Source organism: Amphiura filiformis, chromosome 20 (genome assembly GCF_039555335.1).
Source record: "Amphiura filiformis chromosome 20, Afil_fr2py, whole genome shotgun sequence".
In the NCBI taxonomy this organism is placed as follows: Eukaryota; Metazoa; Echinodermata; class Ophiuroidea; order Amphilepidida; family Amphiuridae; genus Amphiura; species Amphiura filiformis.
Window position 1 is genome coordinate 26,982,542 of NC_092647.1, and position 27,125 is coordinate 27,009,666.

General features: G+C 36.9%; 1 protein-coding gene across 4 annotated transcripts in view; it reads left to right on the forward strand.

Moving 5' to 3' along the window:
- LOC140142087 (glycine receptor subunit alpha-2-like) overlaps positions 1-26,414 on the forward strand; it is a 224,845-nt gene extending 198,431 nt beyond the window's left edge. For 3 of the 4 annotated variants that reach the window (XM_072164041.1, XM_072164039.1, XM_072164040.1), the window contains exons 8-11: positions 750-833; positions 22,952-23,053; positions 24,971-25,012; positions 25,933-26,414. In XM_072164041.1, the coding sequence (XP_072020142.1) occupies positions 750-833; positions 22,952-23,053; positions 24,971-25,012; positions 25,933-26,202 (498 nt within the window). In that variant the 3' untranslated portion in view covers positions 26,203-26,414. The remainder of the gene's footprint in view (positions 1-749; positions 834-22,951; positions 23,054-24,970; positions 25,013-25,932) is intronic. The other variant, XM_072164042.1, reaches the window with a different exon arrangement.
- The last annotated feature ends 711 nt before the right edge of the window (positions 26,415-27,125 follow it).

Here is a 27,125-nt window from a genome sequence, read left to right on the forward strand (position 1 = left end):
TTCTAGACCTAGAAGGACATCTGTTTTCAAAGGCTGGTAATTTCTTTCACCCGACATACTCATGGTTCATTCTCCCGCCACCATATTTCCATACATTGCAAAAAAAGGCATCGGGACATTTTCTGCATTAAAGTTTCTACGTCTTTGTATTCAAACAGATTTCGGTCTTTCCGCCATCGTAAACATTGGAGTAGTTGCATGTTGTCGCCGCAAGTGACATCTGTCATCCCATTTAATAGCCGAATCTTACTTATTCCAGCATAGAACATTTCTATCCAGTACATCATGTGAAATCGACAGGATATTGCATCAATGTTCAGTTTACGGAATTCGTGTGTGTATTTTTTCGCACTGTTGCAATACTTGGTGTGTATTGTGTGTATGTCCTACTCTCGCGTCACTTTTCTTTCTCATTATTTTGGCGGTCGATGTCGCGCGTTACTAAAAAAAAAAACTTGATTCACTTACTATGTAAATCAGATTTCGAGATATTAACATATCTTCGAGAATCATCGAGAATAACATTTAACAAATTGCATCGACCGTGGTTCACAAAAGCGACAAGTCTGTGACAAAGATGTTATTATATGAGAGGTTCGCCTATAAACTCTAGAATAACACCGTCCAAGTGCGTAGGAAACTAATTGTGTCCTATAATTTAGATAACCATTACCATGATTACAGACGGAATCCGGCTGTGTAAATATCCCAAAATACCAATTTCCAACACAACGTATTTTATTTCGCAGGCCAATCTGCTTTATTCGCCCGATTTTATAACACCTATGAGTTCAGACACTCCGTCTCCTACTGCCATTTGTGACAGTGTGTGCGTAAGTATTGGCTTTTTATTCCGTGCAAGCTACACAAATCACAATCATAGGAAAATATTATACTCATTGGCGTTAGTCAAAACAGATGGACTTTCCAGTAGATTTAGTGTTTAACGTTGACACACCTATCCCTCACCCGTATGAAAATCTAAGTGAACCCTCTCTCATCATAACTCATAGTAATAGGCGGCGGAAGCGAGTAACCGGGAACACATCCTCCCCTCTCTTTTTTAATGGGGTAGCGTCCCCGTAAAAGTCCTATAAAAAAGTAAAAACGCCCTGTACATGCTCTTTTATAGCCCGACTAACACCGTATTCTGGACCAAAATAGGGTAACATTGCAAAAGTTTTCGCGCTCCTCGGCCTCTAACCATGCTATCTCATCAAAATCAAATACTCTTTTGGGTTGAAATAGTCTGAAATTGAAAATATACAGACTGTCTCAAAAAAAAATTGTGCAAGCGAAAAGCGCCCTCTGTGGCAATTAGGAAATACCGTTGTGATATAATTCTTACACCAACGTCAAGTGCGTAGTCTTAGCTCTTAAATGCCGTCTGTTCTATTCAATTTGCTTGTTTTAATATCGAGATATGCTTACTTAACAACGAAAGGGTAAAATCACAATTGTGCCGCTTTTACTAGGGGCCGTACGCATGTAAATCAATGATAGCATCAAGTTTATCAAGAGTTCCTCCGTAAAATCAAAAGAATGAATCGAGTACACAACAATACAATTGTTTGTACTGTTTTTACTGCTTTATATGATATAATGATTCTCTTTTCCCACATGGTAAATACTGTTCTCTTTGTCACTCATTGCATGTTAAAAGACAAACAAATATTGCACATTTATAGGTTAATGAACTTAGACAAGTTCATGAAATTTGACAAATTAATAAAATTAGACAAAATAATACACGCGTGCTTATGTAGATGCGTCTAATGCACGCGCCCCGAGGGGAGTGCATTAGACGCATCAACATCAGCTATCATTGATTTACATGTACAGCACTATTTCCTAGTAAAAGTGGCACAATTGTGATTTTATCCTTTCGTTATTAACTAAACAAATCTCGAGATTTAAAAACACAAATTGAACAGAACAAACGGTATTTAAGAGCTAAGACCGTGCCCTTGACGTTGGTATAAGCATTATGTCACAAACAAATTTTCTAATTGCCACAGAGGGCGCTTTTCACTTGCACGATTTTTTTTTGAGACAGGCTGTATATCTCACGCTTGCGCTGAAATGTCCCAGTGATACCTGCACAAAATATGCTTAACCCCTACATTTGAATGCTTCCGCCGTCACTGCTCATAAACCCATACCTCAAGCATCCTCATCCTTGTCATCACTATCCTAATCTTAATCATAATCTTAAACCATTTTAACTGTTGCCAATACTCTATATTTACACATATATACACGTAACACATTGTGTCCATACGGGTCGTATTGGCACGGTAAATGCCGTGCTGGTGTAGATATTTTGTATAATAGCATATGTATGGGCACAATGTACCCCGTTGTCGAAATACGTAGTAAGTATTTTTTGAATACCATAGAATCTAAAAACTAGTATTTGTATAGGATATATTACGTTTCAAGGTCGTTACAAAAACGTCACTTATGGTTTTAACATAAGGGGGCACAACACTATATACTTCCGCATTTGGTGTAACCATGTATAGTTCCGGTTACAATTAACACCTGAGCGAAATACATCAGCCTCTCGAGGGTACTAAATTTAAGTGAATCGTGCTTGTTTTTATGAAAATAATAGTGTAGGGCCTCAACATTAAAAATCTGTTCAAAAATGTTTCAAATCGACTGTGAATTAGTGACAGGCTGTCGGAATAATATCAAGACCGGAACTAGTAAGGAGGCGGAATTGTCGGCTGAAATTCGTGAGGGCGCTGTTTAGATGCCCGTTGCTCAAAAGTTCATCTAGATTGGTCACAAAAAACTAAATTTCTATTCAATTTCTGACTTTATACTTAAGAAAATCCAAGCGACATTTTCTTTGTAACAAAGGGTAGAAAAACTAGTTTACTTTCTGTTTTCACATGTATCTCAATGGAACGATTATTTAGGGCGCACACCACTAAATAATCGCCCCATTGAAATACGTGTAGAAACACCAGTTTTCTTTGCTCGTTTTAAGGCCTTTTCGGTATTTTTGAGAAATTTAATGATAACCAGTCGATTGCACATAGTTTAACATATGTTTCAGGTTCTGTCGTTTTCCCGGTAGGAGCCACTAAAGAGCGCCCTCACTGTTTTTGACATGCTCTCGAGACTGAAAACTGTTTGTACTATTTTTTTAATTAGCAAGCCTAATTTCTTGATAATTATAAAAATGCGACTTTTTTGGTGATTCAAATTTATACACAGGCTTTACACTTTCATTTCATTCGCTACTCTTTCTGATTTCTGATTATTAGTCCAAAAAGCAGCCCATAATACATCAAAATATATTTTACTGGAACTCAGTAGGGTTGCAAAAATGACGCATTGCTTTAGCGGTGTGCTACCCTCATGCCCTGCGGAGCCATTGTATTGAGTTCCTGTGAGTGTTTATTCGAATCGGAGTCACCAACCTTGTGGCATTGATGTTTTTTGTTGATATTGGAACCCTGTCTGTTATCGACAGCCCGTCACATATACGAGAAACCCGTCATCCATTTCATACTTTTTTACTTTTTACCCCATAATTTCTCTCCTTCTTCAGGCCCAGCCTTTATCGGGGCTAATTAGTTTAAGCTGATTTGCTATTGTTTTTAAGGCAACATTGTTTTTCTCTAAGCCAGTGGCGCAACATGAAAAATAGTGTCTTTGAGCAATATTGCCTTAGATCTAATGTCTCCTATCCCCCACCAGCCAGCCCCATACTTCATCATATCGACTTTTACATTAATATTCTGGTTTTTATATTCTATGTTATCGCATATCACCTAAAATATTTGTTCACTACGTTAAAAATACTTACTAAAGTGAATACGTTTGACCAGCAGAGGGCGCTATGCTGTAATACAGAATATCCATCCCAACACGGCATTTACTTTGCCAATATGACCCTTATGGACACAACGCGTTACATGTACATGTTACATGTATATTTTAGTTCAGTTGTATAGATGATCTATCGTTTTATACCAGCCCCTCTTTCACAGTTGTCGTTGTCGATATTATCTGGTCTGTCCACCAAATCCCGACTTCTGCAAAAAATATTTACATATCGCTGTGAATCTGGATGACAGTCGAATAAGTAAAATCATTAGTTTTTAGTAAACGACGTTTGCTAATATTATGGCACCATTCCGTGCTGATTCTACATTATGATCATTCTATATTTCGTCACTGTGTCGAATTCATAACGGTATGCATTCACCACAAAAGTGGATCAAATTTGTTTTGTATTTGCAGATGTACGTGTATTTAACGCATTATAAAATGCAGAAAAATTTTATGTTTGTCGTGTTATGAAGCGAATCAAAGTATCCTAATAGAACGAGTAGAGACCGACATGTAATAAAATCCATTTTGTAGGTTACAATTTGACCTAGTATAGGCAAGAAGAAGTGAATAAATTTCGATTTTTTTCGACGCGAAGTTGAACGCTCAGATTGCCTATTCATTTGTGTGTGGAAAATGCCGTCCAAAAATCAGCTTGCGAAGAGGCGTTCTAACATCGCGTCGTGTTACGGCATAATGCGGTATGAATGTCTGTTTTGGACGGGGAACAGAAGTTCGTGCAACGCCATTTTCGCTTTGCTTTTTCGTTGTGTTAAACAGCTCTCAAAGTGTTTTGCTTATGGATGCTATTCAGCAAACACGAAAATGTTTTTAAGACATGATCATGTGCTTTGGTTAAAATGTTTTGATAATATTTAATACCAGGATAATATAAAAGTCACGATACTGCAGAAAAAAATGTTATTTTTTAAACATTTTTGCCCAATATTGTATCAACCCTTTTTTATACTTAAGTCTATTATGTTAGCCCTTTTCCTTTATTTCGGTACCTGTCTAATTCACTTTTACTGTAGTACTCTCCTTTTCTTTTCTTTTTTCGTTTGTTTATTATAGTACCGTAGCGTCACAGGAACACGTGCCCACAATCGATTTTAAAGTTTAGAAAATCCCATATGAAAATTGCCGGAAATCGTTTTGTCATGTTTGTGGCACCCCGATCAGGTCAAGTGCCTCTAATCATGGTTGGTGCCACACACCGACACCGCCTGGCTAATAATTATTTGGTGCAGCAGAGACACTAAAATGAATACACGGGATCGATACATGTGAATTGCTATGCACGATTTTGATATCAGACGAAAATCTTCGGATAACGGGTTAGAAAATGATGAATATCTCCCGTAAATGAATTTTTCTCAAGAATCCAGATGTGGTCTCATACACTTGAAAAAATACGTGTTGAACAAATATGATGGTCGCTAGAATGCGCTTTGAAAATTAGCCGTGCGCTTTGAACTCAAAATCGGACCAAAACTCTAATTTTATATTGCGTTGGTCCTGTACACAGCGATATTTCATCTATTGACCACGTACCAAATTATTATTTCTCTACTGGACTCGAACCCAAGACTGCATTGTACTTTATTTCAAGGTTGTACCAAGCACGGCCAGAGCATGTTCAAGAGACACTACAGGCATTTATCATGAGGGCTACCATGCTAGTTTCATGAATACTCGGATTTACTCTTTTGTTCATATTGCTAAAAGAGTATTCATGTGATGAGTTTATAAAAATCGCTATAGGAAGTTTAGAGTTTAACTGATACCATGAGGTATATTTACATGGCATGCTATTATTCGGAACTTAACTGCAAACTGAAACTCGCTTCTATTAACCTCTACTTTTTCAAGTATGTCTGTGTACTGTAATACATCCGAACGCTTGCCGAGGTGTGGAATATGTAGTAAAAGGCAGGGCCGATAAAATCCGAAGATATGACCAAATTGATGGTTGAAGGCGGAAAAATCCGCTAAAAGGCGGAAGATGCCATATGCATGTATGTGTGCATTGTACTTGCATACACCCTAGACAACTTCCAAAATTCTCAACAAAACTCGAAAAATATTGTTAAATTGGAATATAAAATGTCATCATCATATTGGTCTTTGATGAAAATTTTATCAAAATAGCCCTTCGGAAATTGCTTGAATCTATTCAAATATCAACCCATTTATTTTCTACAATACAGTATATATTGAGAGTTGTAAAATGATCTTCTACATGAATGGTTTTGTTTTTAAAGTGGTTGTAAGGATAGTTTTGCATAGTTCAGTTACTCGGGATGTTTCGGAAGCGCCTCAAAATATCGTCGTCAAACATATCCGTATATCAAGAGATGGCGCTATTTTTTGGGTAGGGAAATATCGCTGTGCTGTATGGACTACATCGTGTAGTACAGCTGCACTCACTACTAGGCAGTATAAAAGTCGATGACCATTGACCTCAATGGGGTATACAAGCGTATTCACGCACAACCAAGATCAATTACCCGGCTATTGTGAGTAGCCTTAGTCACGTCCCTCGACTAATTATTCGTCTCAAAGAGCTTCAAAGGTCTGAACCAAATGGCCAATCGTGGCTGTGGATTCAACCTACCATGGCGATTTCTGCCATGAAGATATAGGGTCAATGACACTGTGTGCCACCGCCCTCCCACCCCACCCCCCCCCACCCCAAGACTCCAGGTACGACATTGGCTAATTCCGCACATTTTCATATTTCTTAGTGCTATTGTATTTCAGGAGTTTCTGATTCTTGTTTCTTTCTGTCAACATTTGAGATATATATAATTTCAAACGACATACACCTGTTAAAATTACTCGTTTAAAAAAAAAGCCCGCAAAACATCGATGCTATGATACAAACTGGACTGAATGCGGTCAGTCGCATTTGCATACCAATACAAATGTGGGTTCGATGCACCCAAGGGTGAATGGGTGATTTATATCTCTTTATAGAGGTTGTGCATATGACGTAGAATACCACAAATACTGAATGCGGTCAGTCGCATTTGCATACCAATACAAATGTGGGTTCGATGCACCCAAGGGTGAATGGGTGATTTATATCTCTTTATAGAGGTTGTGCATATGACGTAGAATACCACAAATATGGCGGACTACTCAAATGCATTCAACAAAAGCATGATTGCAATCTACCGCGACAGTTCGTCGCACACACACAGAGCAAATCCAATACGATCAAATAGGTTGATGACAATATTTGATTGAATGGACTGGATTGCGCTATGATTCCGGCGAAGGACACCGGTTCAAATCCTTTGTTTGGAGCCAATTTAGACTAGAGTCAATAGAATCTGGGTACACAGCGAATAGCTATCTGGCTACCATATTTTGACCTTTTGACCCCAAAGTAAACATTGACCTTTGGGGTCATAAATATTTTTAACATGTTTACAATGTCGTAAGAATCGTTCCTGTTGAATTTGATCTCGATTGGGCCAATTTTAAACTTTTTTTTGCAAATTTGACGATTTGACCTCCTTAATGACCTTTGACCCCAATATAAGAAAAACCTCATATACACCGAGAAAATGCATTGTTACAGTTTAAATAAAAGCAAATCTACTACGCTTAGTTATGCAGATAAAAATTCTAAGTTTTTTAGCTTAAAACCGGAAATGACGTCTAAATGACCTTTGACCAAAAAATAAAAATACCGTGTATACATCGAGTAACACTAATGCATATATGAAGTTTATGTCACTCTGGTCTGGTTACGTTTTGAGATATAAAAAAAATGAACATATTTGATGATTTTTGGTTTTTGACCGAAAGCGACCCCTTGATGACCTTTGACCCCGACACTGTAGACACCCCAAAGACCCTGGTTGGTAGCAATGCATGTGTGCTAATGACAATACTCTGCTATGTAATTTGTAAAAACAGTGATTTTTTGAATATTTTTAGCTTTCAGACCGGAAATGACCCCTTAATGACCTTTGACCCTTATCTGTGAACACCCTATAGACACCGACCAAAGTCAAGTCACATGACCTAAGCATGTCACCATCACATGTTATCTGTGGAAGAAGATACATTTTAGAGTATTTAGAGCATTTTTGCCATTGTGAGCAGGTCAAAGGACAAATGGAGTTCAATGTCATGTCACATGTGGGGACATGTTCAGTGGTGTTTGTGACCAAGTATGGTCAAAATCGGTCAAAAGCATAACAGAGCTAGGGCGAAACGTGGCAAGTCACTCAAAATGCCATATTTGTTGCAGCATAGCGCCACCATGAATTTATTGTAGTTGAGTTTGGATGCGAACGGCATTATGACGTTCGCCCGCACACTGCCGTAACACGTAACCCGTATGGCGTTTCCAGTGAACGCATATTCGCAATCTCTCTATTAACCCGGGAAGGACGGCAGCTTATTCATTCTTTACATTCAACTATATACTATGCAACTAACTAGCTTAAGCTTGTAGAAAAGGACGCGGTTGCCAAGCGCCTGCAAGGCTATGTAGAATTTACGTTCAAGAAATCTGGCTTGATTTAAGACTTGGGCTTCAAGACAGACTAGCATCAGGGTAACCTTATGCCTAAGGCCTACCAAGAAACTCGTACTTAAAGATTTAATTTTTAGGAGGCGGCCTATATGCTTCACCCTAGCAGGGCATAAGAATCCTTCTTCATTATTTAATATTTATAATTGGCCGCCTGAGACACAATAAGAGATTTATCACGGGGACTTAAGTGGAATATTTTCTAAGCACCATGCGGCCTGTACACAAAGCTGAAAGATGAAGGTCAGCCAAATCCAATGATATTTGGTATGTAGTCTAGCTAGGTCAGATGGTTCACAACTATGATAGTAAAAAATCAGGTGACCCCCTGGGGAAAATTCCATGACCCCCTAAAATTGGCCCTCTTTGACCTGCCTCAGAATTGATACAGCTTAAAATGAACAACATTTGACATCATGAAAATGTCCTTTGAAATAACCTGGGTCTGACAGAAAGTTGAACATATTGGAATTGAACTATGCTTTATAAGATGACCTATTCAGAAAAATGTATTTCTTTTGATATAATTACGTAATATCATCGTGGAATTTGGGCAAAAACAGGATTTTTCATAATTTTGAAAGTAGCGAAAAAAGAGCATTTTCAAATGACATTTTCTGCTATATTCAGGCTAACATTGGATCAAACCTTTTGGATAATATAACCAACATGTTGTACTTCTGAAATATGTTTAAATTAGCGTGGGACTTTTTTCCTATACTGCAGGGGAGTTTGTTGATTTTGGCGGATTTTCCGTTTTTTACTTATTTTTGCAGACTCCATTAAGGGGGTACTACACCCATTGATTTTTTTTTGCATTTTTTGCATTTTGTGAAGAAATTACAAAAAAAATTGGACAAAGTGGTATGCAAAATGAAGGGCAAATCTTCTCGTTTTATTGGTGGCATCGGTATCAATGTAGATTACATGCTTTTGAAGATAGAAGCCAAAAGGAGGTACATCACTGATGATTTAAATTCACTTCATTTTGGAAAGCTTACTATCAACGGATTTCGTTAAAATTTTGGATATGTGTTGCTAACACATGAGGGAAATAAAGTTGATATGTAAAATGGGAATAAGTGGTTCCTGATTTCTTTTATGACTTCGTGAACTTGGTGCTCCACAACTATCAAAAAAGGAACTGGTTAAAATGATTCTATTTTCAATGTTGAGCTATATTTTGTATTTTTAACTTGCGACATTATTTCACTGAAACTTAATTAAGCCATAGGTAACAGGTTACCACAACCATGCTACAGCAATGTTGAAAAAAATTGTATTTCTTGTCACCTATACCACCATATTGGGTAGTTTTCCGTAAGCTTAGCTTTTGTGATTTTGGTAACTATTTTATACTTATTTGTGATAGGTTTGTCACACTACACCGAATAGGTCTTCCGTACAAGAAACGGATGGCATTTTAGTAAATCCGTTGTTGTTCGTCAATGATCGTTTTATGTTCTTTTATGTCCTGCTATCATCCGCCAAATGCGTTTCGTGTTAGGTGATGTTCGTTAAGTCCGTCGGCAAGTTTGTGCATGCACAAAACTTGAAACGGAGTGTACCGAATACACATGTTCGGTATTTATCCGATGTGTGTTCGTATGGTGCTGCATATTGCCGGAGTTTGTTCGCTCTCCTTTCGTTCATGTTCGTTCTTTGTTCGTTGCACTCGGCCCGTGTTCGTTGCAAATACGTTCCTGTGAGGCCTTCACCACCGGATAGCATATTTTTGCATTCGGTGATGTACGTTGACCCAGACCGTGTTAGTGTCACACTACACCGGATCGGTCTTCCGTATAAGAAACGGATGGTATTTTAGCAAATCCGTTAGTGTTCGTCAATGTTCGTTTTATGTCCTTCATATGTCCTGTTATTATCCGCCAAATGCGTTTCGTGTTAGGTGATGTTTGTTTAGTCCGTCGACAGTACGTTTCAAGTTTTGTGCATGCACAAAACTTGAAACGGAGTGTACCGAATACACATGTTCGGAAGTTGTCCGATGTGTGTTCGTACTGTTCTGTATATATACCCTGGGTTTGTTCGTTATTCTTTCGTTTATATACCGCGGGTGTTTGCAAGGTTTCGCAGGCGCTTGTGCCGGATGTAGGCCTATGGCGAACATGTGCATCGATCATGGGGGGGGGGGGGGGCTTTCTGAAGGGTGTGTGACGCAATATCATATTTCCCCCAGTACTTTAGTGACTGACAAGTAGAAAAAAGGGGGAAAGGAGAGAGAAAAAAAAAAAAAAAAAAAAAGAAAGTGAAAAAATTGAAAGATAATGTAGTAGGCGTTGCATGTAAGAAGTATTGAGGGAGGGGCACTTTCTGAAGGGTAGAGGACGCAATATCAAATTCCTACCAGTTTTAGTGATTGACAAGAAAGAAAAAAGAAGAGAAAACATGGAAAAGGTTAAATTGTATACGTTATTGAGTAGGCCCAGGATAGTAGTACTAGTAAGCCTAAGTATAGGCCTGTGATTATTTAGACAGTGCTTAAATGTGGTTCCTTGGCCCAAAAGCCTGTGAAAATTACTGCCGACCAGTCCATATGCAGGGCCCGTGATATTTTGTCACCAAAGTCAGTATTTAAGACGGACTTATAGGTCTATTCCTGCCTTTAACATATCAATACATGCATGCTTTACCTGAAATTACGAGTCTGAAGTCTTATATCTAAATGTCAGTGGATCAGTGTAACATTTTAAATTTTGCAAATTCAAAATGATGCACTAAAAACAATTTTCCAAATTTTCCATTTTTAAAACCAAATTTATACACAATAGGCCTAGGCCTAATGTAAATAGGCCCTACAGTCCCCATGCAAATGGCTTCAATTGGACCTTCATTTTCAAAAATGGACAAGTCTTCCTTTTTGCTTCTGCTATGGACATCCACGTGTTATTTTTAAAACAATTGTTTATATTATACAATAATGGTGAAAACTTTTTAATGGCTTCAATTAGGCTTTCGTTTCACCAATTTGCGGCTGTTTCAAACTAAAATAGTACCCAATAATAGTGCTAAAATTGATCCAAAAATGACAAATGGCTTCAATTGGGCCTTCATTGTCCAAAGGTTTCTCACCTCTATTGCCCCCGGACGCTGGTTGCCCTAATATATCAGATTTGTAGACATTTGGTACTTATTAGCCAATATTTGACCATTTTCACCAAAATTTACCCCCTTAAAAGTTGTCTTTCCCCACTTTGTTCACCCTCTGAAAAAGTGCTTGCTACGTCACTGCCTCTAAGGGGTCAAAAACCCTCTCAAACACCCTCTCCTCCCCCACTTTTCTGATAGGGTAGACGTCCCTGTTGGTGCCACATGCGACGGATTCGCCGGTCATTTGTCGGACGTTGAACGATTGAATATAAAACGCCTGCAGGATTATTAGCGGCCACAACGCATAGAGAGACGAACGGGAATCGGACCCCCAAATCCGGACATTTGTCGGACGTTGACCCCAAATCCGGTCGTCTGCCGGACGTTGAACGATCAAAAATAAGACGCCTGCAGGATTATTAGCGGCCACAACGCATAGAGAAACGAACGGGAATCGGACCCCCAAATCCGGTCATTTGTCGGACGTTGAACGATCGGATATAAGACGCCTGCAGGATTATTAGCGGCCACAACGCATAGAGCGACGAACGGGAATCGGACCCAAAATCCCACCGAATCTTCTGCCGGACTGGTGATTTTTCCACCGAATAAAATATTGTTGTATTCGGTGATGTACGTTGATCCAGTCCGTCGTAGTGTGACAGACCTATGAAATCCGTCTCAACTAGGCATTCTAAATTGTACTCACCATTTACATCCCAAGGTATATTAGTATATCCACCTTGCACTTCTCGATATATATCCAGTTAAAGACAGAATATCAAAATTATGCCTCATTATGATAGCACAGACTCTCACATGTGTATTCAAAATTGATGCTTAAATTTGACCTGAACCAATTGACCTATAACCTGACATACGGTGACCTAATAGCCTTTTCTTCTCCTAACAACACATTATATAATTAAATTGACTAATGACTATACATCCATTGTATAAGTGTTTATTTAATTTATTCAGTGTTATATCATGGTTATATTTTGCATGCACCACTAGATTTTCTATAGAGCGTATAACAAAGGATTTAATGTATTCTATTCATGTACTCTACTTGAACATGTTCAAAAGAATAAATTATGGTTTGTTATGAAACACAGATCTGAGTTACTAGGTTACAGTAAACAAAACATATATAGGGCTAAAATGACTTACTAAAATGATTCAAATGCACTTTGTATGTAGATATATTTTATAAGTTCAGGACATGAGGTGATGAACATATTTATGTACGTCATAAATTTGCAAGAAAAAAAAGAAGAGGGGTACTGATGAAAATCAGGGTGTTATTCCCCCTTAACGTTTTCCAATGTATAAACATACTAATTATTTTACATTCACAATACGGCTTCAATTCTCAACCAAGGTTATTATTGATTTAAGTTTGAAAACTATTTTCATGTGGATTTTGCTCTTTTATTATAGTGGAATTTGTTAATTTTCATGGAATTTGCATATGAATCTCCCTGCTAACTAATGATATGAAACTCGGGTTTCCTAGATTGATATGATATTTATTTTGATTGCTGATTTTAGAAATATGTTTCTAATAACAGAATGTGTTTTTTAATGGAATTTGTTTTTCCAAGGAATTTGTGTCTTTAAACATATTTTCGAAAGTGGAATTTGCAACCAACATTACACTGTTTAGGTAATAATTCATATTTAAAATAAAATTGACTAATATTTAGTTAACTGTTAGATCAGGCAAAAAACAACACATTTATAACAAAACAAAACAAACACCACGCCATACTTCATATAATATCTACTACCAATGCAATGGGATTTTCATTTCTTTTCAAAGGCGAATTTGATAATATGAGTTATCTATCAAATAACATGTACGGGTACTTCAAGTATTGTCTAAATTTGAATGTGAATATGTACATGTAATGATGTACGTTTACAATATCTCATTGAGCGTGAGACTCGCGCATTCGGGGACTTTATCAGGTGTCAGAGCTATTGCCATTTGGTCTAATACCATTTTGGTCTAATACCCATTTTATCTACAGACTTGAAATTTAGTATGGAATATTTTCTCGCAAAATTCGAGGACTGGGCTGGAATTTCGGACTTCATGCAAAATTGTTCTGTTATTATCAAAATCAAATGTATAGGGGTTTGAGGTGATATTTCCTAAACTTCGTCAGCAATTGGCATTTATCACATTTGAAATACACTTGCAATGTACACATTTTTGAACATGGGAGGAGATTAAAATATGGCTCTTAAAAGTGGTACGTACTCAGAAAGTTTAAATGACCCCCGGGGGTCAAATGTTATACACTTATGGTATACAAAAACAACTGCGCGGATTTCTGGTTGTCCAATGAACTCACGCTGCTTCTTTGTGTGCAGTAAGATTTTAAGGGGCCATTCAAACTTTCTGAGTGCGTACCACTTTTAAGAGCCATATTTTTAAAGCTCCTCCCACTTTCAAAACTGGTAAATTACGTGTGCATTTCAGTTCTGATGAACACTTATTGGTATTAAGGTTCAGTAAACATCACCTTAAACCTCAATAAATTTGATAATAACAGAATGATGTTGCTCAAATTCAGAAATTTTACCCCCACAAAAATCCAATTCAGTCTCCTTAAAACCGCAATTTTAGGATAATTCACTTACATTATGAGCGCCATAATGTAAACTAATGGAATTTGGAAAGCACATTTTCTGTCAAAAAATTATGTTACACCATCTCCCGACACACCCCGATGAATATTTAGCCCGTGCGGTTTATGCAGACCCCTTCCAGACCAGTCTTGGAATTTTGCAAAAAAATATTCCACACTAAATATCAAGTCTGTATATACAAAAGGTCTAGTACCAGAAAGGCTAATTACCACGTCTAATAATCATATAGTCTAATGTCCATTTAGTATAATAGTGTTTGGTCTATTAACCAGTATGTCTACTGACCATATAGACTAATAACCATTTGGTCTAATATTTTTGGCCCCCACATATATGTGGGGCTTATGTTATCATCCAAATGGTTGACTGGTTGTTTGTTTCTTTGTTTCTTTGTTTGGCTGTCCGGGCAGAAGCAAATTCATTAATCCACTGTGCAGCTTAAACGTAATAACCTATCAACTTCAAACTTGGTTTGGTGATTTGTCATGGTAGCTTGATGTGCTGTATAGTTTTCTGTCATGTTATTGGCATATTTATGAATATTAATGAGTTATTTGCATATTTTGCCTACATTTTGCAGCTACATTTTCATTAATTCACTCTGCAGCTTAAACGCAATAACCGATCAACTTCAAACTTGATTTGGTGATTGGATATGGTGGCCTAGTGTGCTGTATAGTCTGTGTCATGTTATTTGTATATCAATGAATATTAATTAGCTTATTTGCATATTTTGCCTATATTTTCATTCATCCACTCTGCAGCTTAAACGCAATAACCGAAAAATTTCATTATTATGTTTTCAGGGTTATTAGGAGTTAAGAAAACCTAATAATGATAATATTGGATGGCTTATTTTGCATGATACCATAACATATCGGATTCGTCATACAAATATCGAACTTGCTGTTGGCTCGTCCGATATTTTTATGACTCATCCGATATGGTATGGTATCATGCTCAGCCATCCAATATTATATCAAACTTGGTTTGGTGATTGGATATGGTGGCCTGATAAGCTGTATAGTTTTGTGATATTTATGAATATTGATGAGCTAATTTGCATATTTTGCTTACATTTTCATCAATCCACTCTACAGCTTAAGTGGCATATTTTCTAATTTCCTGCAGACGTGAAAGATGAAGGTCGGCCGCCATCAATAATATTTTGGGACATTGATAGGTTTTGATAACACTTTTCAATCACGACACTAAAAAATTCTCTGAGCCCCCGTTAAAAAATATGACCACCCCTAAAAATCGCTCCAAAATCACCTAAAATATGTTTTAAAAAGCAGTTTTTCATCACATTTCCAGGAAATATTGCAGGAAACTCCATAATTCAACAGGCCCCAAACAAATTGGTATTAAAAATACATATATTGGTGAATCTCCTCACAAATTTGCAGAAGCCAGCAATTTCATTAAGGTGGATTTTTCGTAAACTCAATATAGCCATATTTTCAAAATTTCGAAAATGAGAAAAAATGTAAATTTTACCTAATTTCTAACTTAATTATTGCCTTTATTCAGGCTGACTTTGATATGACCTTTTTAGGTAAACATTTCCCATCCTTTTCCTATAGAAAAATGCTTTCTCTATTGTGGTATCTTTTTCCAATTTATTATAAGGGGTCTTTAAAATATTGCATTTTGCATTAGTTCGTAAATCAACAAAATCAAAATGAGCATATTAATATTGTCTAATACTATGTACAATCTGTATTATTCAGAAAGAAAATATTATATAACATCAGTATGTAGATTATTAATAACAACTGAGTGCAAGTTTTTACCTAGAAGTGGTTTTTTAATGTCCAAATATCCCATTTTTGGCTGTATTTGGTCAATAATTTACATTCATATATGCCTACATACATGGCGCTACCTAACGGCGCGCTTCATTGTTTGAGACTCATGAAACAACGGCGATATGACCCATCGTTTAGGACCGAGTGATCTGCGTAGGGATTTCAGTTGGAGAAATAATGGCATATGATGAAGAAAAAGTATAGGCCCTAGTATCACAAAATTTTCTGATATAAGCGTGGTTTTCATGAATGAATCCCTAAATTAAATTTGATGATGCGTGAGAATTTGTTAGATTTTACTACATCCACTTGGTCCCATTACCATTTGGTACAATAACCATTTGGTCCTATTTACCATTTCGACCAAAACCCAATAGTCTAAGGACCGTTCACAAATACTTGTAGGGGGAGGGGGGGGGCTGATGCAAATCAAGAAAAATTTTCGGGCCCCCTTTACAGACCTCAAAAATCAGCCCCCCCCCCCTTTTTTTGACATGAAAATTATGGGTCAACCCCATAGAAACCTATTTCGTTTTAAAGTTTGGAGTGGCAGATAACTCGTACTGGCCCATGTCCCATGCCCATGGCACCCCCGATGATGCATGATGAACCTAGTGTCGGTTATATTATTTATATATACATTGTAAAGACCGGAAAAGAAGAACAAATAGCATGGCAAAATGTCACTTTCAATACATGCAGGCCGCATGTCTTCTTCTTAATTTTTTGGGTACATTCTATTTGATGAATGTAATATGTTTATACACGTGCTCGTCTCATTTACATATATTTACAGCCCGTAACCAGTTGTAGACGACATTTTTTGATGAATTGGCAAATACACGACATAGTATTAGACTATAACTGGTTATTAGACCATACGGTTAATAGACCAAACGGTTATTAGATCAAAGGTAATTAGGCCAAATTGTTAATAATACTAGAATTACGCGGTTCGTAATTAAGGTGGTCCCTCCCGAAGGTGTGTAAACAACAAACAATATGCAATATGTTAATAAGCTCATTAATATTAATAAATATGCAAATAACATGACACAAAACTATACAGCACATCAGGCTACCATATCCTATCACCGTAAAGTTTAAAGTTGATCGGTTATTGCGTTCGGGCTGCACAGTGGATTAATGAATTTGCTTCCGCCCGGACAGCCAAACAAAGAAACAAACAAGCAGGCAACCATTTGGATGATAACTTAAGCCCCACATATATGTGGGGGCCAAAAATATTAGACCAAATGGTTATTAGTCTATAATTATGGTCAGTAGACATACTGGTTAATGGACCAAACAATATTATACTAAATGGACATTAGACTATATGATTATTAGACGTGGTAATTAGCCTTCCTGGTACTATAGACCTTTTGTATATACAGACTTGATATTTAGTATAGAATTTTTTTTTGTGCAAAATTCCAAGACTGGTCTGGAAGGGGTCTGCACAAACCGCACGGACTAAATATTGTCGGGAGATGGTGTAACATAATATTTTGACAGAAAAATGTGCTTTCCAAATTCCATTAGTTTACATTATGGCGCTCATAATGTAGTGAATTATCCTAAAATGGCGGTGAGGGGTAAAATTTCTGAATTTGAGCAACATCATTCTGTTATTATCAAATTTATTGAGGTTTAAGGTGATGTTTACTGAACCTTAATACCAATAAGTGTTCATCAGAACTGAAATGTACTTGTAATTTACCAGTTTTGAAAGTGGGAGGAGCTTTAAAAGTGGTACGCACTAAGAAAGTTTGAATGTTACAATCTTACTGTACACAAATGAGCAGCGTGAGTTCATTGGACAACCAGAAATCCGCGCAGTTGTTTTTGAACCGTAAGTTTACAACATTTGACCCCAGGGGGTCATTTAAACTTTTTGAGTACGTACCACTTTTAAGAGCCATCTTTTAAGCTCCTCCCATGTTCAAATTGCAAGTGTATTTCAAAATGTGATAAATGCCAATTGCTGACGAAGTTTAGGAAATATCACCTCAAACCCATATACATTTGATAATAACAGAACAATTTTGCATAAATTCTGAAATTCCAGCCCAGTCCTCGAATTTTGCAAGAAAATATTCCATACTAAATGTCAAGTCTGTAGATAAAATGGGTATTAGACCAAATGGTAATAGACCTGACACCTGATAAAGTCCCTGAATGCGTGAGTCTGACGCTCAATGAGATATTGAGATATTGTAAACGTAGGCCTACATCATTACATGTACATATTCACATTCAATTTTAAACAATGCTTGAAGTACTTATACATGTTATTTGATAAATTCGCCTTTGATAAATGAAAATTCCATTGCATTGGTAGTAGATATAATATGAAGTATGGCGTGGTGTTTGTTCTGTTTGTTATAAATGTTTTTTTTTTGCCTGATACAACAGTTAACTAAAGATTAGTCAATTTTATTTAAAATATGATTTATTACCTAAACCGTGTAATGTTGGTTGCAAATTCCACTTTTGAAAATATGTTTTTAAGACACAAATTCCTTGCAAAAAGAATTCCATTAAAAAAAAACACATTCTGTTATTGGAAACATATTTCTAAAATCAGCAATCAAAATAATTAGCATATCAATCTAGGAAACTCAAGTTTCATATCATTAGTTTGCAAGGAGATTCATTTGCAAATTCCATGAAAAGTAACAAATTCCACTATAATAAAAGAGCAAAATCCACATGAAAATAGTTATCAAACTCAAATCAATAATAACCTTGGTTGAGAACTGGAGCCGTATTGTGAATGTAAAGTAATTAGTATGTTTATACATTGGAAAACGTAAATTGAGTCTACAAAAAAACAAGCAAAATCGGAAAATCCGCCAAAATCAACAAGCTCCCCTGCAGTATAGGAAAAAAGTACCACGCTAATTTAAACATATTTCAGAAGTAAAACATCTTGGTTATATTATCCAAAAGGTTTGATCCAATGTTAGCCTGAATATAGCAGAAAATGTGATTTGAAAATGTTCTTTTTTCGCTACTTTTAAAATTATGAAAAATCCTGTTTTTGCCCAAATTCCACGATGATTTTACGTAATTATATCAAAAGAATTATTTTTTTCTGAATAAGTCATCTTATAAAGCATAGTTCAATTTTAATATGTGCAACATTCTGGCAGACCCAGGTTATTTCAAAGTACATTTTCATGATGTCAAATGTTGTTCATTTTTAAGCTATATCAATTCTGAGGCAGGCCAAAAGAGGGCCAATTTTAGGGGGGTCATGGAATTTCCCCAGGGGGGTCACCTGATTTTTTTACTATCATAGTTGTGAACCATCTGACCTACCTAGACTAAGTACCAAATACCATTGGATTTGGCTGACCTTCATCTTTCAGCTTTGTGTACAGGCCACATGGTGCTTAGAAAATATTGCACTTGTTGAGACTGTCCGCTGAGTCCTGTTCTCTCTTAACATTTTCATATGTCAGTTTGCTCGAGCTCCAAACACGTCATTTAAACAATAAACTAAGCAAGTTTTTAAAGTATATGATTTGTAGAATGAACTTTTGCAAAACATCAAAGTGTTATTTTTCAATAATATTGATTTAGGTAATGAAAATCGATTTTTGTTGTTGCTTGCTTCGACCAGCAATACCTACCCTCAAGTTTTTATTGGGATATCATTAGTAAGTTTTGAAATCCAATATTTCAAAAATACGTAGTTTCCAGGATTCCACTGTGGCTTATTCACTACAGGGGTGAGTAGCTCTGCTCAGTGACACACTTTTGTGTTATGACACAAACAACTATAACAACAACTAGACCGTATCTTTGTCAAGTATCACGTTAATCAACCTAATCGTGCCTAGGTGGCAAATTTAAGCATGAAATCATATTCCAATTGGCACATTATAAAATTATTAAACTGAAATACATTTTTTAAACGATTAAACACTTTTGTGTTATGACACAAACAACTATAACAGTAACTAGACCGTATCTTTGTCAAGTATCACGTTAAACAACCTAATCGTGCCTAGGTGGCAAATTTAAGCATGAAATCATATTCCAATTGGCACATTATAAAATTATTAAACTGAAATACATTTTTTAAACGATTAGACGAGGATGATCAGGTGTTTTCAAAACATAGAGTGTCAACTTATTGTTTAACCAATTCTGCGTTATGCAACAGTGTGGTAATTATAGCCTTGGGCCATTTAAGGATATATCCACAAATTATCTAAAGGGATACACTAATTTAGGGTTCAATATTATTATAACTAATTAACTAATTTCGATTGCCTATACAGGTACTTCCAAAATAGCAAGTGCTAATTTATGGCCGTGTGTCACAAGTTGGGACCCTCTTTCGTGACGTATTTTTGGATAGCTGAAAACACCAATTTTGAGTTTAATGGTTATACATTTATACACCCTGCAAAATTAGCTTCAACGAATCATTATTTTGCACTACATGATGGTTGCAAAGGTGACTAGGGCATCAGAGACAGAAATGTGAAGGATCATCATTATCATCAGTCGGCTGCGGAGCAGGCGACTACAAGCTTTCTCCAACTAATGCGATCTTGGGCAAGCGAAACAATTTTGTTTGGCTGCAGCATCCCTTCAGTATCTCCCAGGAGGTGCTGGACATACTGTAAGTACAGTGTGCGCGGCCGTCCCGGTTTCCTCTTCCCATGTGGTGGAATATAAAGCGCATATTCTTTCACAGGCTCGCCATCTTCAAGACGCAGTATATGGCCGAGAAATTTGAGTTGATGAATCTTGACTCTGGCAACCAGTGGAGTGGTATTGGTCAGGTTGTAGATGGTTTCATTTGGAATCCGATCCACACGCATGATGTTTAACATGACTCTGTAACAAGATGTTGCAAATGCATTGATCTTGTTTTCCATGTCCTTGGTAATTACCCATGACTCGCACCCGTACAGAAAGACAGTAACACACGTTGTCTGAAACAGCTTGATTTTTGTTTCGATTGGCAGGGACGGGCTTCTCCAAAGGCGTTCCAGTTTCCAGAAAGCTGCCCAGGCTAGCGCTTTTCTTCTTTTTAGGTCTCCAACACTAGAGCCCATCTTGGAACCCAAATACTTGAAGTCTGTGACATGGTTGATGGTACTACCATAGACTACGAGTGCTGGTTGGGCGTTACAGTGTGCAGTCATATATTCTGTCTTAGGTGCGCTGATGACAAGGCCTAGATCTGCTGCTGCAGTTGCAGTCCTAGTAAGCTGTGACTGGGCCCGGGCTATGGAAGATTCCAGCAGGGCAATATCATCAGCAAAGTCCAGGCCATTCAGCATCTTGACAGGATACCTGCTTGACCGACGTGGGTAGGTAACAATTCCAGCGTCAATTCCAGAAGTTGATTTCATCAGAAGGTAGTCTACCAGGATAATGAACAGGAATGGTGCCAACACATCACCCTGAAGCACTCCAGCTGTTACTTGGAAAGGCTCTGAGATACTTCCATCTACCATAACGGCACTATTGGAGTCTTTGTAGAGCACCTGGGTGGCATTGACCACAACCTTTGGTATTCCATAATGCCGCAACACTAAAAACATGACGGACCTGTTGATGAAGTCGAAAGCTTTTTTCTATGGGTCATAACTGTTGATGATGGTATTCCAGCAGCTTCTGTCTTGAGCCAGACGGCGGCTGCGACGAGAGATAGGCCTGTTAATTGTTTAATTCTATCAGTACATCTAAGCTTCTGTCTACCTCTTCTACGACTGCCTTGCATAATTATTTCCCAATGCTGTCACCATCTCTTCTAGAAATGTGGCCAACATACGCCATCGGGAAAACCAGAGCATCCATAATATGAATCTTGGTAGCTTTAAAAATGCCTCTGTCTTTCCATATATCTGTCAACGCAATTGCCGATGATCTTGCCATGGCTAGAGGACTTCTGATTTCCTGTGAACTGCCCCCTGCATTGTCTATAAGTGATCCCAGAAAGTTGAAAGTGTCAACTTGTTCCACATCTTCTCCATTCACCTTCACTTGCTGATTTGTATCTCCTCCACAGATCATTATCTTTGTTTTCTTGACATGAGATGCAGCCCAGATTCCTCACTGCTTGCTTTTTACTCTGTATATGAGGTCCTGAAGCTCATCTGATGACTTTACAATAAGGGTGGCGTCGTCAGCGTATCTGAGGTTGTTTATCTTTCGTCCTCCGACTGACACCTGACCTGTAACACCAACAAATGCTCTCCCCATGATGTACTCTGCATATATGTTGAAAAGGTACGGTGACAGAATGCATCCTTGACGAACGCCTTGGCCAATAGTGAACCACTCACTGTCTCCACTTTCTGTTCTAACAGTGGCTTCTTGGTTGTGATATAATAAGCAAATCAGATCGGTCACATGCTCGGAGAACCCCATTTGTTTCATTATTTTCCATGACTGTCCAATCCGAAAATAATCTCACTTAAATAAAATGTCACCGATATCTATGGCCAAACGGAAGTGGCTGAAACGGTTTTTTTATAATATTAAATCACCGTGTCATCTGTAATTTGACCTGAACTGTTTAAAACCGGAATAGCTACCTGTTCCTTTGATTTATTATTTATGCCAAAAGAAATAGAATTACTACTCTCGGTAGTGCACTTTTGAAACTTTAATTAACCATTGCATCGTATTTTATTTCCTAACGCGCTTTTTTTGAAATATTCATGATCCATATCATGCTCTTTCTGCTGCTTCAAATGACCGATATCAATATTTACGTGCCAGGAATAATATCCTCTATAATAATTTCTTTTTAGGAAAAAAGAGGAACACGATTTGCGGAAGGAATTGTTTAAAGCAAATTGTTTGAACCCAAAAAGCTGAATTCCCGGCAGCAAAAGTAAACATTGATCGGTCGCTGAAAACATATATTTTCATTTCGTATAAATATACAATTATTGACGTTAGATCAAACGATTTCCGATTGTTTTTTTCACAGGCAGTGGACGTCTGGCTCGCCGTGTGTCTTATATTTGTGTTTTTATCTCTAATGGAGTACGCTTTGGCCAATTATCTTATCGTGTTACAAGAAAGAAAAATGGTAAGTAAAATGCTAAATAAATCGGGAAACTTTCAGACATATGGAGATGTAAACTTGTCCATTATTTAGGAGCTCTATGGACAGTCAGTATGCATGTCGTATCATATTACAGAACACATGAGATCCATCAATGTTATTACGAAGGTGAATATTCGACGTTACATTGACCCAAGCACTTACGAAGACGCAGCTCAGTTAAAGGCCTATAATCAGTGATCCCAGCGAAAGTGTGAAAAAATTAGAATTGTTCATAAATTGCCTAAAAGTGAAGGATATTTTTTTTTGAATGAAAAAGTAACAAATGGGCAAAAAAGGAGAGGAAAACAGCAGTATTGACCAAGTTGTAGCCATATCCATACACGTAGCTAATTTCTCTACTTATTAGAAATTAGATTCATGTAAATGTCTTATTGTGTCTTTAACCCTAGAACTACGAAGACGGGGGTTGTACCACCCCCCCAAGATATTGTATCTGGCATTAAAAAAAAACCGCATGCGTTTACGCCCAAACGACCTAAGCTGATCACAGATACATCATTTGCGCTCATTTTGTGATAATATTTTCACCCGAGCACCTTACCCGGCCGATGACCATAGAGGGGGGGGGGGGGGTGAGGTTCAATGATTTTCATTTCGCTCTTGTAAAATCATTTCAAGAGCTACTGACTTTTTACTTTTTAGTTAGTGAAAATAGTCATTTCCTAAAATTTGGTAATTTTATTTTGGTATCACTGAATAGAAGACACCCATAGCTAAACAGAAGTACTAAATATATAACGTTTATAATTGAAAATTAAGAGTCGCAACAACCCCCTCTTCGTAGTTCGTGTAACAAAATATGGCTCAGCAGTTCTAGGGTTAATACAAAGGTTTCGGTTTAGCGGTTAAAATGTGGCCTATCTTACATATGGCGCGGGGTAAATGGTGCAAGTAAGTTGCACCGGCATTAAAACCAATTACTCTTAAAATATGAAGGGCATTTTTTTCTGATATTTCTTCAAATTAATCTTTCTTTGAGAAGTGCCGATTTAGTAACGTTCTTTTCTGATCACCATAGAAAGGTTCCCGGGGAGAAATGGCAAGAGAAAACGGATTAAATAAGACAGAAAACTGAAATAAAACAAAAGCGAACATTAAGAGGAATACATCACATAGATTTCATTATTATTGAGGTATAGGACTTTTTATTTTTTCGGAGAAGAGCAGGTAGGACAACTACGTGTTACTACATGTTATTACATACTCTGCAAATTTTAGAAAATTAGCAGGGTCATATTTTTTTAAACATTTTTGTTACTAAAATGGGTATTATAGCGCCCTCAACAGGCACTCGCTCCATATGGCAATATGTAAAGACCAGTTATAGAAAAAAATAACCCTAAAATAAAAGCGCCCATTGATTTTTCTTCAAATTTTGCATATGATGTAGGTTTAACATCTGGAATGTAACGCAAGCGGTGTCGTTGCTGCTCTTCTAAAATTCATTTATAGAATGTCCGCCCCGACCAAGGGAAGATATTAAGCAATATTGAGTTTTTACCCTTTTTTTACCCTTTCGCCTCATATTTCTCTTATTGACCTATATGGGGTGCCCCCTTGGCACCTGTAATTTTTTACCTCACAACATATTAGGCACCAACTTCAAACAAACAAATGCTAGTCATATGTCACTTTACACCAAATAAGGGTACAAACAAATGCAGTTTAATGGTCTAGTCTTTTTACTTGCTACCCATACAACTTACGTAATATGTAAGTTTTTAGTTTCTTTTCAGTAGCTATAAAATAATTTTAAAAAAAATGATATCGTCCGCATGAGAAAGAGTACCAGTTACTGATTTTCAATTTCTTTAAGCATTTTAAAATTGTACCGTTATTAAATTTGATCTAATTCACATCTTTCACTTTGAATTGTAGGTGAAGGCGTTAACAGCGCAGGGTGGTACAATGCCAGCTGAGGTAGGTAAGCCGGTATAAACAAGAAAGTCAATTGTAGGGGTGTGCGTGTGGTATTGGATGGTAATTTCTCTAATGTGGCCAGTGTGGATAGTATACAAATATTACATGCCTATGAGTGTGATAGTACAAAATATATCATGAGGTCAAATTTTGACTTCTATTTCACGAGGCGTAGCCGATTGAAATAGAGCAGTCAAAATTTGACCACATGATATATTTTTACTATTACACGAATATTGGCATGTACTATTTGTTTTATATCATGATATTACATGGTTTCTTTTCATGCCATGTGATAGTAAAAACTATCACACGGCTAAATGTGTATGTGTCCGGTTTTTTGAGACGCGAGTATTATGTGCGTCCCCGGTTGCCAGCAATATGAACAAATGCAAGGTGCTGTATTTATTTTTCTCGTCAGTCACCAGCTAAAGCAACGAATTTCGGTTTGGAATGTGTGTGGGGGTGAGTGCAGGAATGGTTTTGATTACATAGGTGGGTGAATGTTTTTGCATGCGGATATTCCCAGCAAACATGGAACGTTTTTAAAACGTTTTTAAAACGTTTTTAACAGGTTATATTTTGAACTTTTGGTTTTGGTAAAATTGTTTTAATAACATATCGGTTATATAATTGTCAAGAAAACTTTTAAAATGTTTTGTATGAAAACACACTGCAAAAATATTTTAAAATGTTTTCAAAATCTTATTGTAAAACATTTTTTGTACCCTTTATATAACCCGATATTTAAACGTTTTCTGGCCATTTCTAACCTTTAGCGAACGATGTCAATGTTTTGTGTTTGCTGGGTTGTTTGCGATATTATATTTTATATCTGTACATTCAAGTGGATAACTAACAATTGACCAGATCGGCCCTTTTTTAAACGAACACTTTTCTTTCTCTTACCTCCTTTATAGGCTGAAATACTTCCGCCTGGTACTACGCTTCGTTCATTAGCAAGTACAAAGTACGCAAGGAATGTTCGGGCTAGTATCAAATCACGTAACCGCAACGCAGGACCCTCGACAACCTACAATCAAAACTCTACCCGTCGTCACCATGAAACATTCATAGCGCGACATCTTTCGCATCTTACAGCTGATAAACTGGATAGATTTGCCAGAGTCATTTTTGCAATTGCGTTTATTATATTCAATACAATTTATTGGTCATGGTATCTCACATGACAAATCATGTCCTTTTAACTATGTATGTTATAAGGTTGAAAACTTTCAAATGTGTGTTTCTTGTTGATGTCTCAATGTATCTTTGTACTCCTAACAAGGATGAAAAATACTGTTCAGGACTTGTCTGTCTCATGCCGATTATTATCCATCCATAAACAAATGTGCCACTTTATTTGATAGTGCTGGAGTTTACATAAATATGATTAACCTTCACTATACGGAATTTTCTTTTAAAAATTCAGAAAGTTTAGAATTGTACATTTTTGTGACCATATTTGGAATTAGCATGATGAATGCATTAATATAAGTACAAACAATCCAAGTATTGGTTCAGTGGTTCTTAAGATAGAAATTTTGAGAAAATATCTCAAAACTTGGATGTTTTATGTAGAAGAATATTACCAGCACGAAAAGCATTAAGATTTTCTTGATTCAATAGCTATCTAGAAAAAGAAACTTCATTTTCAAAAATTGAGTTGATTAGGACATTGAATTTGCTAGTTAAATTAATTGTAGTGCCCAACATACTACAATGTCGTTATATACGGTCCACAACTTATAAGTTCCCCCCTAACATGCCTAATACTTTTTTAGAATAAGCCAACAAATATTTTACAAAATGTAAAAATGTAAACAGATATGTATAGCCCTATCTGTTTTACACATGCGGACAAATTTATAGCGTCACACGTCATTGCGTTCAGTCACAATGGTTAATTGTGTAAAAAAGAGACCGTTTTAAAAGTGGCACCTGAGTCCATAGCAGTCAGGTTTTCTTTAACAGACACAGGAATATACCTGTATATTGTATTGTATTGATTTAATACGGGTAAAATTTTGAAATTAACAATTAGTAAATGGTACTGCGTGTCATGCAGACGATCTCATTTTTTTTACATAATGAACCATTGTGACTGAACGCA